General features: G+C 43.4%; 1 protein-coding gene across 1 annotated transcript in view; it reads right to left on the bottom strand.

Moving 5' to 3' along the window:
• The window catches only part of CTCFL (CCCTC-binding factor like), a 270,522-nt gene that overhangs the window by 18,870 nt on the left and 232,466 nt on the right, over positions 1 to 19,186 (bottom strand). The window contains exon 10 of the mRNA XM_078651972.1: positions 15,093 to 15,275. Within this exon, the coding sequence (XP_078508098.1) occupies positions 15,093 to 15,275 (183 nt within the window). The remainder of the gene's footprint in view (positions 1 to 15,092; positions 15,276 to 19,186) is intronic.

The following is a 19,186-nucleotide window of genomic DNA, read 5'->3' as shown; positions in this document are numbered from 1 at the left end:
TGACTTCATAAATCCAGAGTAACAAAATGCAGCGCAAACCACTGTGTTACGATACTCTGCCCTGGGAAGGCGTTACATGGGTGGAGTGTGGGTGTTCTCAAGCATCCACCCATGGATTATGGAGCAATCCCAGATTTACCAACACTGGTAAACCTGGGAATGCGTCAGAATGCTACGCCTCCCTAAAGGTATAACAAGTAGAAATATCCTTATTTATCCTTGTTGTTTACTCTTTCTACGTGTGCTGCATTCTGAAGCACTCTTAGAAAGAGAAAAAAAGCCTCAGAGGATTGTTTTTGTGGCGGAAGGTGCCCCTTCCTGCACAAAAATAATCCTGTCTGCAGCACAGGCAACCCTGCACCGTGGCGCAAGGGGGCCTGTATTGGTGCTAGGCAGCCAATACAGTGCATTCCTGCTCTTTCACACAGCGCAGCAAGGTGATAAGTAAAAAAACAAAAACACCTGTGATAGCCAGCAGCTGCCTCTCCTCCGTCCTCTTCTTCTTGACTCCGGTCCCACATCAGGCGGCAGGAAGCAGCAGAAAGCAACCAGTTCCCAGCCTTCCAATAGCCAATCACAACACTGAGTGCCGTGGATTGGCGCTCAGCCATGGAATGGGGGCCTCCGCATGTTCTCCACGCAGGCTGTAATGCAGCCTGCATGGGGAAGATGCGACGTGCGCATGAATTTTGGCCGGCCTGCCAGGCACAGCCAAACAGTCATTTGCACTTAGAAGTGGGCAAACCACTCCTTCCCTGCTCCTCTGTCGTCAGAGCAGCCCCGCCCCAAACGCAAAGCTGAAGCAGAAGGAAACATGAAATTATAATAACACAAGTTATTATCATTTTATGTTTCCTTTACTTCACTGCTGCGCAGCAGTGGGGCGCTACTCCTTTTTAGCGGAGGAGCCTCCACTGGGAATAAGGACTGTCTATTATAGTATCTAATCTCCTACCTGCATGTATGCATGTATGTATGTATGTATATGTGCATGGTTGTAAGTATGCATGTATGTAAATGTCCAGGACCAGACAAACGCCAAATGGTCGAAAAGGGTGAAATCATCGTTGGATGACCTTGAGAACACCACCATCTCCCATGAGCCAAGTCCACATTTGTAAAGCATTTCAAATGTGATACATTATTGTGACTAGACTGAAGGAGGATGAAAGAGGGAAGGCAGCGAATACTCCCATTTCTGAGTTACATGATTAAGATTAACAGAGTTGATTCATCACACTGTATATGTGAAAGGTTAGGACTTCACGTGTCCTTGTTGCACGGATTCTGCTGGAGAATGAGAACTGTGTATTAGGACGACAGGACGCTACAATGTAGGGACTGAGACTCTCTACAACGTCAGTACCTTTCAGCCCAACTCCTAGCTAGCTCATAGAGCCTCACCTGTATTCCTAACCTTCCCAGAGGAGAAGGCAATTTTGGCAACCTCAAACATGACCCTCTAGACTCCAAGGGAACAGTGGAAGCAGATCCTCCCTTTTCATTACTCACTCACTCCATGCCCGTGGAAACCAGAAGAAAGTCACAAAGAAAGTTAACTATACATTTAATGAAACTATCATAGTCTATTATGAAGCAAATGTGCTGCGATCCTTAGGCAGATGCAACTAAACAAAGTAATTAGCATTATTAACTGAGTGTACATGAGAAACATCCCAACCATGGCAAATCAGGTATCTGCCTAAATCTACCCTCACTATGTCAGCACATGGGTAAATATGTGACCTCTGGGATTGGCCTCAGACCCCATACCTGGAGTTGTCATTAGTCATAGTTTATTGTATATGATTACTTAAAATCGTTACAATTTACGCAATATAATGTCATGATATACACAAACAATAAAGGCGCCAAAACTAAGTTATGAAGTAACAAAAAGAACATAAGATTTTTAAAATCTGAACAGCATTGATGATGCACATAAGGTGTTAATTAAAGTGCAAGTGCTAAGCCACCTGCATGTATTATATTAGTTTAAATGGCTGTTACGTTTCCTAGACAACCGCGATTGATCTTCTGAGTGACAATTATCGTTATACGGATTCACAAACAGAAGCCATCTGCGTTCACTGTTTTATAAGAACTCAAGCTGTAGAGTTTATCAAAAGATGTTAAGTTAATCTTGCAGTATTGAAGTGAAAATATTCCTAGAAAAATAGCGGCTTTATGATTAGGGCTAACCGCAGTGGTACTTGTCTCTGATTGTGAGTAAAAGAAATTAAAATAAGAAATGCAAGGCTTTACATTAAAATTTCAATCAATATTCAAAAATTCTACTGCTCAAATTGACCCGTAATGGGTTGAGCATTCAGTCCGCTTGTTAAATGGGCTTGTGAGGTACTGCAGTGTTTGAGCTATTAGCCATACCGGCATTGTTCTTATTTTTTGTTTTCCTCTAAGTCGGCTTGCCGTAAAAGTTTCCTAACTTCTGCCAAATATTTTAAACCCCGGCAGGACAAGATTATGGAGGAACCTGCCATCCAGTGTATCACGGCTTGCCTGCATGTGCGAATGTTCAATTAATTAAAAATGGGTTTTAAAAGCAGTTTCCTCAACTCCTTGACTGAATGGCATGCACATAGCAGGTGAGTTAATGTTTCATTAAAAAAGCCACATAATCAATAGTGTACTGCTTGTTGTTTGCTCTTCCATAATGGCTGTAAGCCCTTCGAATCGTGCATGCCCAAACGGTAATAAATAAAGCTCTTTTTTAACTAAACGCTGAAGTGGGCTAACAAGTAAGCTTGAGGCTTTATAGATGTGTAGGAGTTTATCACTGTCCACCCATGACGGCATTTGGAAATTGCTTTTTTATCTTCCAAAAAAGATTATTTCTTTGCTGCATCATTACCAGATTTACTGAAGTTTGCCTGATCTACCATGCTGTCCCATACTAGTTGAATTTCAAGCTCAGCCAAAGATTTTCTCAGGTACGCTCCCCATGAATTGCGTGTTTCTTGATACGTCTGGTTTTTAATCTCTTCCCATCATAGACTATTCAATGAACCAGGCTCGGATGAACGAAATGTATGGCATAGCCTCACAAAGCTGTTCATGCCCTGGAATCTCTGATTCTGGAGGCAGAATTCCAGTCAAACCTGGGCTGGGGAGGCGGACTTTGGTAGCTTAAAAACTGCCTTGTAAACCTTCGTCTGGCGCTCATTTAATAGTTCAGCCTCCTTACCGCACCAGATAACTAGGCCATATGACAGGGTGGGGGAGAATTTGAGCTGCCATCACTTTTAAGAGGTGGTTATAGTTCGAGCATCCCAATTTTTTGTTCAGTAATCTGTATGTAAAGATTAGCGATTGGGCTTTATCTCTTAAGTCCATTTTATGTTCCTTGTATGTTGTTCCCTGCCCCAGTTTTATACCGAGGTATTTATAGGACGCTTGCTCATCTACTATTGCCCCTTTTATGAGCCATTTGAACTTGGTTTTTTGGGGTCCACTAGGTGTACCACCTTGGTTTCACTTTGTTTTGTTCCAAGTTTTCCTGGTCCAAGTAAGTTGTTTAATTGTTTATTGCTCTTTGTAATCCAATGGGGCTTTGGCTCAACACCACAATGTCATCTGCGTACTGTAAGAAGCGGATTGGCTCTTTGGCCAAGTTTGGTGGATGGCAATCGGCTGCGTGCGTGTATTTGATGATATCTGCGAAGAACATGTTAAATAGGCTCGGAGCTAGGACGCAGCCTTGTTTTAGGCCTTGCTGAGTGTGGATACTGTCGGTTGCAATACACCCATCGCCTAGTTTCACTCTTGCCCAAGTTTCTCTGTGTAAGGCGATTATTGCTTCCAATAATTTGCTCGGTAACCCCCAAGTTTTTAGTTTTTCCCAGAGACGATTTCTGCTCACTCTATCAAACACTGATTTTGGGTTGACGAAACATGCATACAACCAGGTTTTCTTTTTTGCTGCTTTTTCAGTTAAAAGTGCCAGACTAGCCAGATTTGTTGTAGTGCCCATTCCTGGCCTAAAGCCCATTTGAAACTTAGGGATGATGCTCTTTTCATCCACCCAATCTCGAAGGTGAACTAGGAGACATGATACGTAGAGTTTGGCCTCTACGTCAATCAAGGATATCAGTCTGTAGTTTTCGGGCTCGCTGTGATTTCCTTGTTTGAATATTGGATGGATTATGTTCCCTTTCCAGGATTTGGGACCTTAATCTGGCTTTAATGTAATTAAAAAGGGGCGTAAGATAATCTGCCCAGAAATCTAGAGTGTGTTTAAAAAGCGCATTTGGAATCCCGTGGGGACCCACTGCCCCCTCTGTTTTTCTATTTTTATTATTCATCTTAATTGTATGATGTCAGTTAAGTTATTTGATTTGTTGCTGCTTGTCTCTAGTCCTGGTTCATTACATTCCACCTAGGGCTGAGTAGTGATTATTTCTTCCTTGAGCCACTGTACTTGAGATGTTTCTAAAGCCGTCGTTGCTGTAGCTCGCTTTTCATGCTCCGTGCTATTATACATGTTTTGCACATGTTGACTCCAGATCTCTTATCCGATTCCTACTTCTTGTTGGAGTCTTAAACCCTTTGTCAAGTTATTTGTGATGCCCCAGAATTCCCTGCTATTTGACAGTTTACATGCCCACAGTAGTTTTTTCCAAATTGTTTCTTTGTACTCCGTTTTTGCTTCCCTCAGCGTCTTCTTGTAATTATTCCGTATATCCTTCAGTTTGCCATTATCTATTTTCCTACCCGTTCTTGCCACCACGGCTTGTAATCGCACCTCAGTATGTAGTTAAGTGGTTCGCATCATGACCGTATGGAAAATGCTACTTACCAGTATGCATCTGTTCTTGGCATGTAGAGCTGCAGATTTGTACACTTTTGCAATAGATCGCCACCTGGTGTTGGGCTCAGATGATTGCAGGTTGTTGTCTTCTTGGAAGAAGTCTTTGTAGTCACGAGATAGGTGACTCCTCCCTTGGACAATACTGCGCATGGTCATTGACTCGATCCTCAGATTGTTTTTCGCCATGATGGGAAATGATGGAGTTAGTGGAAGTAAAGAGAAAGGATGTCCATGCGTGTGCATCTAAATAAGATGAGAACTGGAACGGATACAAGTCCCGGGGAGGCGGGAGGTCGTGTACGAATCTGCAGCTCTACATGCCAAGAACAGATGCATACTGGTAAGTAGCATTTTCCGTTCGAGGCATATGATCTGCAGATCATACACTTTTGCATCGATTGTGCAGCAGTGTCTCCCCTAGCGGTGGTCGCTTGTATCAGATGCAGTATTTTGAAACAGTGTTCAAAGGACAGCTTGGCCCACTGCAGCTTGCTGTTTGGCCTGCACATCAACACAATAGTGTTTAGTGAAGGTGTGTAGTGTAGACCATGTTGCTGCCTTGCATATGTCCTCTAGTGGTATATTTCCTAAGAAAGCCATAGAGACTCCTAGTTTGCGAGTGGAGTGCGCTCTAGGAGGAACTGTCAGTGTACGTTTAGCTTTTTGATAGCATATTTGTATACACTTTACAATCCACCTGGCGATTCCCCCCTTAGAGATGGGGTTGCCTTTGTGTGGGGGAGAGAAAGATACAAATAATTGTTTTGTCTTTCTAAAGGATTAAGTCCTATCTGTGCAGTATAACAGGGCTCTTCTAACATCTAATGTGTGTAAAGCCCTTTCTGCAACAGAGTCTGGGTTTTGGAAAAACACAGGTAGCTCTACTGATTGGTTAAGATGAAAAGGAGTGATAACCTTTGGCAGAAATTTTGGATTAGGTCTAAGAACCACTTTATTAGGATGCATTTGAAAAAATGGTTCTTGTATTGTGAATGCTTGTATTTCACTAACTCTTCTGGGAGAGGTGATGGCAACAAGGAAAGCAGTTTTCCATGTTAGGAATTGCAATTCACACTTGTGTAAAGGCTCGAAAGGGGGTCCCATAAGTCTTGTGGGAGAGGTGATGGCAACAAGGAAATCAGTTTTCCATGTTAGGAATTGCAATTCACACTTGTGTAAAGGCTCGAAAGGGGGTCCCATAAGTCTTGTAAGGACAATGTTTAGGTTCCATACCGGGGCAGGTGGTAACCTAGGTGGGATTATTCGTTTTACTCCTTCCATGAATGCTTTGATTGCAGGTACTCTGAAGAGAGATAGATGTTGCCTATTCTGTAGATAGGCTGCAATTGCTTCCAGATGCAGGCGTATGGAAGAATAAGCTAAATTGGACCTTTGTAGGTGTAAAAGGTAACACATGATATTTTGGATGGAAGCATCCAGTGGATCAATGTGAATATTGTTACAATATATTGCAAATCGTTTCCACTTAGCGGCATAACACGCTCTGGTAGTGGGTTTTCTAGCTTCTTTAATTATGTTCATACAGTCTGGTGGCAGGTTTAGGTAACCAAGACTTCAGGAGCCAGATCGGCTTGGTTCTGGGTGTCTTATTTCTCCATGGTTCTGTGTTAACAGGGAGGGCGTGAGCTTTAACTTTTGATGAGGAATCAGTGAGAGATCTAGTAATTTGGTGAACCACGGCTGACGTGCCCTGTGGGAGCTACTAGTATTAGCTTGAGAGACTGTTGTCTGAGTTTGCGCACTACTAGTGGAATGAGTGGGAGAGGCGGAAAAGCGTACGCAAATCTACCTGACCAGTTCATCCATACCGCATTCCCTTCCGACCGTGGGTGTGGAAACCTGGCGGTGAAGGTTGGGCTTTTTGCATTTTCGTGGGTGGCAAACAGATCTATCTGTGGATGCCCCCACATTTGGAAGAATGGTTGAAGAACTTGTGGATGTATTTCCCATTCTTGAATCTGTTGTGACTGTCGACTCAACAGATCTGCTATCTGATTGTGAATTCCTGGAAGGTGTTCTACTGTCAGGTGTATGTTTTGAGGAATGGCCCATCTCCAAATGTTCTGCGCGAGCTGGGACAGTTGTAGAGAGTGTGTCCCCCCCTGTTTTTGTATATAGTACATGGCTGTCATATTGTCCGTCCGGATTAAGACAGCTTTGTTTTGTAATTGCAAATGAAACATTTTGAGTGCTAGGAAGATTGCTTGTGACGTAAAGTGTAAGAGATGGGCTCCCCATCCTATGAGGGATGCGTCTGTTGTGAGCACTATCTGTGGAACAGGCTCTAGGAACGGCCGTCCTCTTGTCAAGTTTTTGGTATTCCACCATTGCAGAGAGCGATATGTACGGTCGTCTACCAACACCAGGTCTGTGAGCTGACCTTGAGCCTGATTCCATTGTCATGCTAGACATTCTTGCAATGGGCGCATTTGCAGTCTAGCATGTGGAACTATGAAGATGGAAGATGGCATCATGCCTATTAGTCTCATGAACACTCTGGCTTGGAGAGACTGCTGGTGTTGAAAGATGGAGACTAAGGTCTGAATGCTCTGAATCCTGGCTGGACTGGGATACACTAGAGCTGTAGATGTGTTTATGGTAGCTCCTAGATACTGATGAACGTGCGAAGGCTCTAGGTGCGACTTGGTGTAGTTTATGGTAAACCCTAAGTCGTGCAATGTTTGAATTGTCTCCTTTATGTGTTGGACACATTGACTGAATGATTTTGCTTTTATGAGCCAATCGTCGAGGTAAGGGTAAAACATGTATCTGTTGTCTTCTGAGTTGTGCCGCTACTACTGCTAAGCACTTTGTGAACACTCGTGGTGCTGTTGTGACCCCGAATGGAAGGACTTTAAACTGATAGTGCTGTCCTTGTATGACAAACCTTAAATACTTCCTGTGAGCAGGATGTATAGGAATGTGAAAGTAGGCGTCCTTTAGGTCTAGTGTTGAAAGAAAATCGCCTTGTTGTAGTAGTGGGAGTACTTGTTGCAGAGTGATCATGTGAAAATGATCTGATTGTATGTAATGGTTGAGGGGCCTAAGGTCGAGAATTGGCCGTAGTGTCCCGTCCTTCTTGGGGATTAGGAAGTACAGGGAGTAAACTCCTGTTCCCCGTTCTTCGAGAGGAGCTAATTGAATAGCATCCTTTTGTAGAAGTGCTAGAACTTCCTGTTGAAGCAGAGTCATATGGTCTGTAGACATTGGACGCTGCCTGGGTGGTATGTTTGGGGGGTTGCTGTGAGTTCTAGGCAGTAGCCATGTTGGATAATCTGTCTCACCCACCTGTCTGTTGTGATGGAATTCCAGACAGGTAGGAACTGTGATAATCTGCCATCCACAGGAGTGGAATGCTGTAGGGGAAGCAGAGGGAAGTCACTGTTTGGGAGTGGAAGAGGAGCGGTTGTTGTTGTTACCTCTACCTCTTCCCCTATTATAGTACATGGCTGTCATATTGTCCGTCCGGATTAAGACAGCTTTGTTTTGTACTTGCAAATGAAACGTTTTGAGTGCTAGGAAGATTGCTAGTAGCTCTAGATGGTTGATATGGAACATTTTTTGCTGGTTGTTCCATTAGCCTTGTGACGTAAAGTGTAAGAGATGGGCTCCCCATCCTATGAGGGATGTGTCTGTTGTGAGCACTATCTGTGGAACAGGCTCTAGGAACGGCCGTCCTCTTGTCAAGTTTTTGGTGTTCCACCATTGCAGAGTTCGATATGTACGGTCGTCTACCAACACCAGGTCTGTGAGCTGACCTTGAGCCTGATTCCATTGTCATGCTAGACATTCTTGCAATGGGTGCATTTGCAGTCTTGCATGTGGAACTATGAAGATGGAAGATGGCATCATGCCTATTAGTCTCATGAACACTCTGGTTTGGAGAGACTGCTGGTGTTGAAAGATGGAGACTAAGGTCTGAATGCTCTGAATCCTGGCTGGACTGGTATACACTAGAGCTGTAGATGTGTTTATGGTAGCTCCTAGATACTGATGAACGTGCGAAGGCTGTAGGTGCGACTTGGTGTACTTTATGGTAAACCCTAAGTCGTGCAATGTTTGAATTGTCTCCTTTGTGTGTTGGACACATTGACTGAATGATTTTGCTTTTATGAGCCAATCGTCGAGGTAAGGGAAGACATGTATCTGTTGTCTTATTATTATTGCCTCTGTATCCTCCTCTAAAGTAGCCTTTGTTAGAGGTCTGTGTGTGCGTTTTGAAAGATGATGTTGTATCTGCGCCGGTTTGCTTAGAGCCTCCTCTATAAAAGGAGCAGCGAAAAGAACCTCTAGTCTGCGTGGATTGTAATGCACTCATAGACTTAGCTGTGTCTGTGTCTTTTTTCATTTTTTCTAGTGTAGTGTCTACTTCCGGCCCAAACAATTGGTTTTGATTGAAGGGCTGGTTCAAGATGGTAGTTTGCACCTCCGTCTTAAACCCTGAAATGCGTAACCACGCATGTCGTCTGAGTATAACACTAATATTGACTGCTCAGGATGCTGTGTCAGCTACATCTAGTGCACATTTAATTGAGGCATTAGATATTAATTTGCCTTCTTGTATGAGCTCTGTTGCCTGATCTTTGTATTGATCTGGGAGGTGCTCTAGCAGTTTTTCTAATTGATCGTAGTGAGCCCTGTCATAGCGTGTGAGCAGGGCTTGTGTATTTGCTATGCGCCATATATTTGTAGCCTGCGCGGCAATCCATTTCCCTGACGCATCAATAACTTTGGATTCTTTGTCAGGTGGGGGCGTGTCACCAGAAGTCTGGGAATTAGCCCTTTTCCGTGCATTGGACACTACTAAAGAGTCTAGTGGCAGATGTCCCCTAATATAGACAGGGTCAGATGGTTATGGTCTATTCTTGGATTTAACACTCTACAACGTACCGGGTCTTTAAATACTTCCGGAGCATGTTTAATGACTCCTTTGATCATGGGTAGTATTTGTGTAGACCTTTGTGACTGCTCAAATGTATCAAGTAAAAAATCCTCATCAATGGCATCAGAGTGCATTGAAACCCCGTGGTAAAGGGCAGCTCTATTTAAGAGATGATTAAACCCAATACTATCTTCTGGTGGGGAAGGTTTTGTTGGGTAGGACTGAGGATCAGGAATGTCGGGCACATTGTGTGGTGGGAAGTCATATAAATTGTCATCTTTAGGATATGCATCTGGATCTTCATCTACAGGGTATGCATGTGGCTCTGGTATGTCATTCCCTCCACCTAGATCATACTCCTCATCAGAGTGGTGTGATGATGCAGGAGTTTGAACAGGAGAAACTGCAGGTGAAAAGTTAGGAGGGATAGGAGAGGAAGAAGGTGAAGGAGAGGAGGGGTGCATTGGAGAAGTTGCACAATCTTTCTTTTTGGCAGGAACCACAGGTAGAAGTGGTGTGTCTGCTGGTCTCTTCTTGTGAGGAATAGCTTCCACATGTCCAGTTTTTGGGTTGATATGGACTTTCTTTGGTTTAGGATCTGGTCTAAACAGTTCTTCTTCCTCTACAACCTTCTTCGGTGTCGATTTTTTCGGTGCCGATAGGGGTCGTTTTGTGTTTTTTGCAGTAGGAGGCGTTACAGAGTCCCGTGGCAAATTTTTCGGTGCCGAAGTTGGTTTTGGCTTGGTAGGCTTGTTAGAGGGTTTAGGTGTCTCTGAATCAGGCCTTGGAGTCTTTGGTACCGAGGTTGGAGTTTTTGGAATGGAGACAGGTCTTGTTGGCCTTGAGGTGTCGGACGCTGGCTTTCCATCTTTATTTTTGGAACCGGAAGGTTTTGGATCCGGAGCTTTTTGCGGTTCCGGTACAGTTTTTGGCTTCGGCACCGGTGCATCTTTTGGTTTGGGTGCTGAAGGATCTTTGTCTTTGGGCACCGAATGGGCGTTTTGGCTTCGATGTCAAAGAATCCTTCGGTGTCGAAGGATGTGTATGCTTCGGTGCCGATGAAAGAGGTGGAATTGGCACGTGTGGTTTTATCGGTGCCGAGGCACCGGAAGACGTAGTCGTTTTCCTCGGAGCCGAGCCCGAAGGCGGGGCGTTTGAGGGGATATTTCGGTCTCGACTGGGCCCCATGGGCGGAATGCTGACCGTTGCCTTTGGCTTAGGTAGTGTCTGTTGTGCAGGGGCAAGAGTACTCATGGGTTGATGAGATGGAATCGAGTCATCTGAGTCCTCTGCCTCTGATATGATCTGGAGATCAGGTGAGTATTCCTCGGCGGCGAGTGGAGCCTCGTCCTCGGAGATGTCTTCTTCGACGATCTCCTACTCGAAGATGGCCTCCGGTGCTGGGGCCGTTCTCCTCATCTCGTGTCGACGTGCCCTCCGGTCCCGAATGGTCTTCTTCAATCGGAAGGATGCACAAGCTGTGCAGGTCGACTCGTCGTTTTACGGCGATAGACAGAGGTTGCAGACCTCGTGATGGTCGCTATGAGGAAATTTTGCTCGACATACCGGGCATCTTTTGAATGGAGTTCTGTCCATAAGGCGTAGGCCCTATGGCACCGATAGGCCCAACGGCCCGCGCTGACGCACCGGAATGTAGCTGATGATGTCGAAAGTAGTCTATTCGATGTCGATAATGTTTGTATAAAATTTTTACGCTTCGAAGTGGCTGAAAAAGTATTTTCTAGCCTGAGCGGAAAACTTTCATCCGAACCCAGTGGCGGAAAAAAACAATCTGAGGATGGAGTCGATGACCATGCGCAGTATTGTCCAAGGGAGGAGTCACCTATCTCGTGCCTACAAAGACTTCTTCCAAGAAGACAACAACCTGCAATCATCTGAGCCCAACACCAGGTGGCGATCTATTGCAAAAGTGTACGATCTGCAGCTCATATGCCTCGAACACTCAGTTTATGAGGTGCTGCATGTCAGGCACTGCTGTCATTCTAGAACAATCCTATCTGTCAGAATCCTCCTCTCTAGCCCCAAGGGCACGGGGCACAGTTGTTATGATAAAACTGCTGTGTTGGAAGATGCAGCTGTGTGACCGTGTTATGTCTAATGTTTGGAGCTGTTGCTGAACGAGAGAAACAGTACACTTTGTTGTTATGTATTTGGGGCAACCTTGTGCAAGCTGTGCAGAGAGAATCCCAAGAAGAGTCCCTGAATAACAAGCAACATGGACCGTGTATTCCTAGAAGAATGTCGCAAAACCAAATGTATGATGTCTGGCTGTGCAGAGCAGAGGCAGAATAAAACGTCACAGACGTGAAACTAAGGGAGAACCAATGTGGGCCCAAAAGGAAATCACTACACCCTTAACAACCCTTAAAAACTTGTTTACCAATAATTATATAATGAAATCAAAAGAAGCAGATCGATATGTTTACGGAAGATTTGAAGCAGAATATTTTCATAACTATATGTAATGTAGAAAAGCATCACATAAATAGAAGTGAGATCCAAGAGGCTATGTATATTAACCAGATCAATGCATCAGGATGCAAGCCCAGTAGTAGTAAGGAAGTCGAATGAATTAGGGACACCTCAATAAAGTCAATGCAATTATTAATTATACATATCCCTTTAGAATATGACAAGATAATTAAGGATACTTAACTACTAGAACAAGAGGCTGGCATTGATAATCCGCAAAGGGAGGAACTTATCAAAGAGAAAAATGTGAAACCATCAAAACATGCAATATATGTAAAGATCTGAATCAGAGTAGATTTATGAGAGATCACAAAGGGTATATGGAAGGAAGGGATTGCATCTCTGATGAGAGATATCAGCCATTTAAGCAAAAAGAACATACATACTAAGCAACGACATAGACAGAACAATAGGTTAATGCAGTAGTTCAGAAGTTGACTCATCTGATCAAGAACGAACAAGTGAGATGGCCACAAGAAAGCTATATTTTTGGACGAATGTTCAATTAGATTTAACAGGAAACAGACACAAAGGATCATCATAGGGAAGGGAATACACAAATAAAGAGGAGAACCCAGAGAGGGAGAGTAAAAGAAATGTAAAGACAGGAAACAAGATCAAGCAAAGGTCGGGGGGGGAAATGCAAAACATAATGAAATTAAAAGGATAAGTTTATCTGTTAACTCAAATCAAATTAACTGCACATGAGGTACCCCCTTTATAAAGGGTTCCACCCCTTGACTAGGAAAGAATGCAGAATGTCATCCTCATAGGAGGTGGCATCGAGGAAGTCCAGGAAGTTTGAAAGTTTGGTATGTGAGAAAAGATTGAACAAAATCGACCTGAGAGTGGGAAGGTGGGAGATTGGTGGTAGTTGTGTTGTCAATAAAGGGTCTGATTTTGTTCATATTCCTGATAAAGAAGTGGCGGGTGGCAGTTCATACGTTGATTTGAGGACTTATTGTTGGATCTGGGAGCACGTTGATGCAGCCCTTGGCAGCTTTAAAAAACTATTTCATTACTGTTTGTCGCTATCTTGAAGATGATTATGTGGTGGTGGTTTTGTTGTGGTGATGGGGATCTGCATGACATAAGGAGTGTTTTGAGGTGGGCGAGATCATCTGGGAAATTTGTTTGCCTCCGTTTATTTACTTTTTGAGTATGATGCACTTGTTGGTGTGTTCTGGAGTATATCAGGGTGGTCAGGGTTCTGGTTACTAGGCTACAACAATAGGAAGGGTGAATGGCGGGGTTTCTCTCAGCTCTCCTCTGATAGTTAACACTATATTACAGAATTCAAACAAATAAAAGTGGTGCACAAAAGGGAGGAATGTTCACCCCACATTCCCAACTAGGAACCCCACACAGAGTCCTGGAAAAATTATGTTAACCCAATTGGCACACAATAATCAATATTTATGTGTAATTTCAAACTACAGTATTCCACTCTACAGTTGCTGTATGTCTTCAGATTTTGAACTCCAATCATCACTATATTATTCCAAATCTATACTCCACAAGTCATTGTGGAAGAGGTGTGGCGCAGAGTCCAGGGTGCCTGACTCCGGACCACAGGGTTCATGGTTCAATCTCTGGCTCAGGCGGCAGGTTAGTCCAGCACCATGTGACTCTGGGCAATAGCCTGCGTAATCTTCCCGGGGGCCCCCAGCGCCTTGACACCTTTGGGTAATTGTGCGCTTTACAAATACTGGATTTCATTTATCTTGCTGGCTCACACAGCTGATTCTTTACAGTAGCCAACACTTGTTTTGTCGAGAGTTTCGACTTCGACAGGGCTAATAAATCTGAGTAGAGTCAATTTAGCAGCACGGTTGTGCTAATGTAAGAAACCACTGTCCACCCTATTCTGTAAGGAGAGATACTCAAGATTATGCTTTGAATGCTTTCCATGCTGGCAGAGGTAGGCAGGCCTATTGTACCTTTTACATACCAATAAAAAAAGTAATCCCTAAAATAAGATGGGTTGCTGACTACTATTTCTAAAGAATGAGGATGCTTGTTCCACACCAGATAAGTATGAATAGGGTATGACAGGCCATTTAACAATATCTTATTTGGCATCCGGCATTAAAGCTTCCGAAGCTTGGCCATGCTGAGTAATGGCTGCAGTGGTACTAGGAGTAACAATCCAACACACTTACGGTTAGGAGGAATTGTGTGCAGAGATTCCAGGCAGCATTAACTTCCATTACCAAGTTAGAATCTCAGAACAGACTCCTCCTGTTACTAGTTAAATCACAAGTAATAGGAAATACATTTGAGGACCCAGATTTACCAGGTAGAATTCTGGACAAAGTTCCCTATTACAGGGAGTTTAACACACACATTTACCACCTGTTCTAAGCAACTGATCCTTTTAAGTCTGAACTCCTGTGAGTGACTGGGGGAGGAATGGGGACGCGAAGGTGGGATAGCTAAGGGGAGGTTGTTGTCTTGCAGGGTTGAGTATTATATGCTTCCCCCGTGTCTTGGAAAATGGTTGGATTGTGCCAGGGAATGCCGTTCGGCTGCAAAGCAGCTCTTTCCCACATTGTCCATCTGGTAAAATCAGGAACAATGTTACATACACAGAAAAATTGGGTGCAGAAATACAGGCCGTTAATTAGTGGAGTGTTACACGGCACAGAGCTCAAATCCTGAATGAAGACAAAAGTATTGCTAAACTTATTTTTTCATGGCACCTTTGGGCTGCAACACCTCTCTCCCACTGTGACTCATGTAAAGAAGGGACAATTAATGATTAATTACCAATCAGCAAAACTATACTTTACAAAAATAGGCTAAACCTGCATCTTCCCTTAGTGGCTGATGGCGTCCCCGTCCAAGTCTGATGAAGTAGATCCTTACCCCTCGAGTGAATGCTTTCCCACAATAAACACATTCATGCATCTTTGGCACAAAATCGGGATCGTGGTGTCTCTTGAAGTGGACATCCAGGAGCTGCTTCTGCCGGAAGCACTTGTCACACTCCTTACAGGAGTAAGGCTTCTCCCCAGTGTGTATTCGCCTGTGCATATCCATGTGGCGTTGCTTCAGAAAGAAAGGACAAATCGTGTAAATAGTGGGACTGAGAGTGAAGATAATACATTCAAAACCAGTTCAAAGTGCATGATTGTGAAATCGATGTATTTTACTTGTAAGTAATAACTTAAAAACAAAAGGCTACATATTCTGATTGGTAAAAACAGTTTTTTGCCATATAATGTGAAGATAACTGCAGCATAACACCACTAACTGTTTTTAGGTCAAGCCTGTCCAGCACATGCCCTGCTCTGCGAGGCATGCTGTGTAAGAGTATGGACTTGAAGCTCCGCCCACTCCGAGCCCATATTTTTCATTAGCTAGTGTCAATGTCCTTTGTAAATGCTGGCTTCTGATTCGTTAATAGGCTTGTTAGTACCTCCTTAGTACCGCGTTGTCTTCTTTTGTAACCTCCTCTGAGGACTGGCCCTTTTACTTGTTGATACACGGTATCTCTTATGTAGTCTGTAAGCACTATTTTCTTTAATGAGTTTCTCCTACTGCAGGAATTTAATGCTTTCCTGCAACATTCAGTGCGCCATGGGCGCTTTCACTTTCCAAACAGCCCAGGACAATGGCGGCTGCTTCTTTGAAATGAATTAGGTCTCACATTTACAAGAGTTTGAGCTATTGGCATTGTAAATGACAATGTTCTGCGAGGCATGCTGTGTAAGAGTATGGACTTAAAGCTCCGCCCATTCTCTGCCCATATTTTTAATTGGCTAGCGTCACTGTCCTGTGTAAACGCTGGCTTCTGATTCGTTAATAGGCTTGTTAGTCCCTCCTTAGTACTGCCGTGTCTTCATTTGTAACTTTCCATGAGGACTGGCACTTTTTCTCCTGTTTTTACACAGTATGTATTATTTAGTCTGTAAGCACTATTTTCTTTAATGAGTTCCTCCTACTGCAGGCATTTCATGCTTTCCTGCAACATTCAGTGCGCCTTGCGCGCTTTCACTTTCCAAACAGCCCGGGACAATGGCAGCCGCTTGTATGAAATGAATTAGGTCTCACATTTACAAGAGTTTGAGTTATTGGCATAGTAAATGACCATACCTTTTATGCACGTGTTAATTATCAACACAGATAAATAAAAGGGATTGTCATTTACAATGCCAATAGCTTAAACTTTCACAAATGTGAGACCTATTGTATTGCATATGCTTGTTTTCTTTTTACCCTGCACCATGAAGAACTTGTACCTTCCTGTTGGCTTTGTCATGTCCCCTATACAAGCCTTTTGATCACTACCCCAAATAGCTTCCTTAAACAGCACAAACTGAACTGATATTGTTCACTGACGAATGAACAAGAGGCCTTTTGAGTTAGAGCTGTTACATTACAGAGGGTGGATGGTGTGTTCCCTAAAATTATTTGGGCCATGCCCCATAGATTTCCTAAGCCGCAAAAGGAAACTGTGACCCAATCAGAGAAACAGAAAACTGGCAGGAGTCTCTTACCCGTCCAGCTGAGTTATTCTTGTGTGTTAGGAGTCAGACAGAACTGTCAGGGAAGCTTTCATCCACAGGGTAAAATGCAGGGCCTCGCTGGAAACCCAGAAATCTGGACACACACACGTACACATCACACGCACACTGCCACACACACACACATGCACCCACACACACACATTTTGGTATTGCACAACAATATGCTAACCTCCTTCTAAAACTTTAAGAATTATTGCTACAAATATAACTTCAGAAAACAAAATTAATACAAACACCCACATCATAGTTCATCACAGATCCCCGCCCACTTAGTCTCATCCCTATATTGGTAAATAACTAACTGATACACAGCAGAGTATCTATATTGAAGTCATGTAGAGTGCTACGTTAGTCTCTCAGCATCTTTTTAGGATTAACTTTGTCCCAACCCAATTACCATGATCTTTTTCATTCAGGGTAGTCTATGGAGGGGGAGGGGATAACTCATGGTCAGCTCCAGTATTTTGTTACATTGCATGATAAACAATGCATTCTTTCATATTTCAGAAAACATTCAGAAACTGCTGCTATTACTTATCTTCAGCACCTCTGACAGCAAAACTCACCAGACAATAAAAATCAGTTATCTGGCTTGTCAATGCGATCAAGAGAAATAAATGTGACAACCGAGCACCAGTAGCGGCTGCTCACGGTAAGCAACAGTGGGGTGGCAGTGTGGAAGAGGCAGAGGAGAGGGAGGGTTAAAAAAAAAAACAAATACTTACCTGCCAGCAGACCTGCTGGTCGGCCACCGCTGCCTCTCCTCTGTCCTATTCCTGGCTTCTTCTCTGCAAAGGAAGCAGGAAGCACTCTCAGCCTCCCGATAGCCAATCAGAATGCTGCAATGCAGCGTTGTGATTGGTCTGAGCATCATGGATTGGCGCTCAGCCAGAGAATGTGAGGCTGGGCATGTTCTCCTTGCAGGCTGTAATGCAGCCTGCATGGAGAACATGCAAAGTGCGCATAAATGTTTGGCCGGCCTCAGAGGTATTGTACGGATGGCGAGTCACCTCAATAGAATTTAGAAAAGTTCCAACCCTTCTATTAAAATGTAATTTTTTATTTTTCTTCAAAGTATATGTGTTTGCAAAAAAATAAAATGTGTCATCATTTGTGTATTTGTTTGATGAATGCTATTGTCTGTATTTTTATGTGGAATATTTTGTGATTCAAATCATCGACAGTGCTTAGACTGGAGTCCCCGGTTTCCAGTACTGACTCATCAGGAGTCCCCAGATTCCAATATTGATTCAGTGGTGGTCCTGGGTTCCAGTAATGATGAAGCTGGGGTCCCCAGAAGTCAAAAGTTTGGCAACCACTGCAATATATCATATGTCAAGTGTTAATCAAGAAATCCATTTTATGGTGAAAGAATATTGCAGCATAAAAAGAAGATAATGATCAATTAAAAAAAGACCTGATAAATAACAGCTTGGAAAAATATCAGGAAAGCAGCTAAAACTCGTTATGCTGTTTATCTGTCTCCTGCTGGCACAATGACTGTCATCCAGCATACAGGACGAGATTAGTCAGTGAAAGCATACCAACATGAGAGGTGTGGACCTAGAAACACAAGATGCATGTTATCTCCCTGTCTTTCCCATCCCCCCGTCAAGTATTGCTCGCCCTGCGGTTTTTGTGCAGCGGAAGTCACAAGTGTGCGTGGGAGTGGTAGATCCAAACCTCTCCTCCAGGACCAATGATGGCACCATACAGGTGAGTTGTGTTGTCCCCCAACACTACCCCGATTATGTGTCTTTTTTGTGGATGCAGGTGGAGTAGTCCTCACATATTTGTTTCTAGAGGATGGGGTATCCTTAGAAACAGTCTTGTTCAAATAATATAGGAAGCAAATCTTTGTGTTCCTAAGAGTTTTGCAAGAGAAACTATGACATATTTGGTAGTCTTTGGCTTTAAGCCTGATACATAAGCATTAACACACCGCTGTATTTTCTCTCACTTTTTTCTCTTATGGGCACACTTGGTTCTTTAGTAATACATTTATTATACTTAGTAGTCCAATGATCACGAATCTGCTTGCTTGGCCAAAACGATGGGAAACTAGCTAAGGCTAGGTGTGAATAGCCTATAGAAGAGGAGGAGCATTGGTTATTACCGACAAGCCCTGATGAAAATAATGCCCTGGGGTCTAATCCACCCATCCTTCAATGAGAAGAGACCGGGTTTTTCTCTATTCACACCGGGCTGTAGTTTTTGGCTTGACCGCTTTACATTCTTGAATTAAGAGCATATTTTGTAGAATGAGGACAAAAAAAATAAAATAAATAAACACACCGCCACAAGGACCATCCAATAAGTGGCTCTTTTGGAGCCATGTCCCAAATGGATTGAACAGGGAATGTTTTTGGAGAATCTGTAATTCTCTGAAAGGTTGCAGAGGTCCAAAAACTGCTAGATAGGCTGGAAGAG

This window comes from Lissotriton helveticus, chromosome 7, assembly GCF_964261635.1.
Source record: "Lissotriton helveticus chromosome 7, aLisHel1.1, whole genome shotgun sequence".
In the NCBI taxonomy this organism is placed as follows: Eukaryota; Metazoa; Chordata; class Amphibia; order Caudata; family Salamandridae; genus Lissotriton; species Lissotriton helveticus.
The sequence above is the reverse complement of the archived record's forward strand: the minus strand, read 5'-3'. Positions and strand labels throughout refer to the sequence as shown.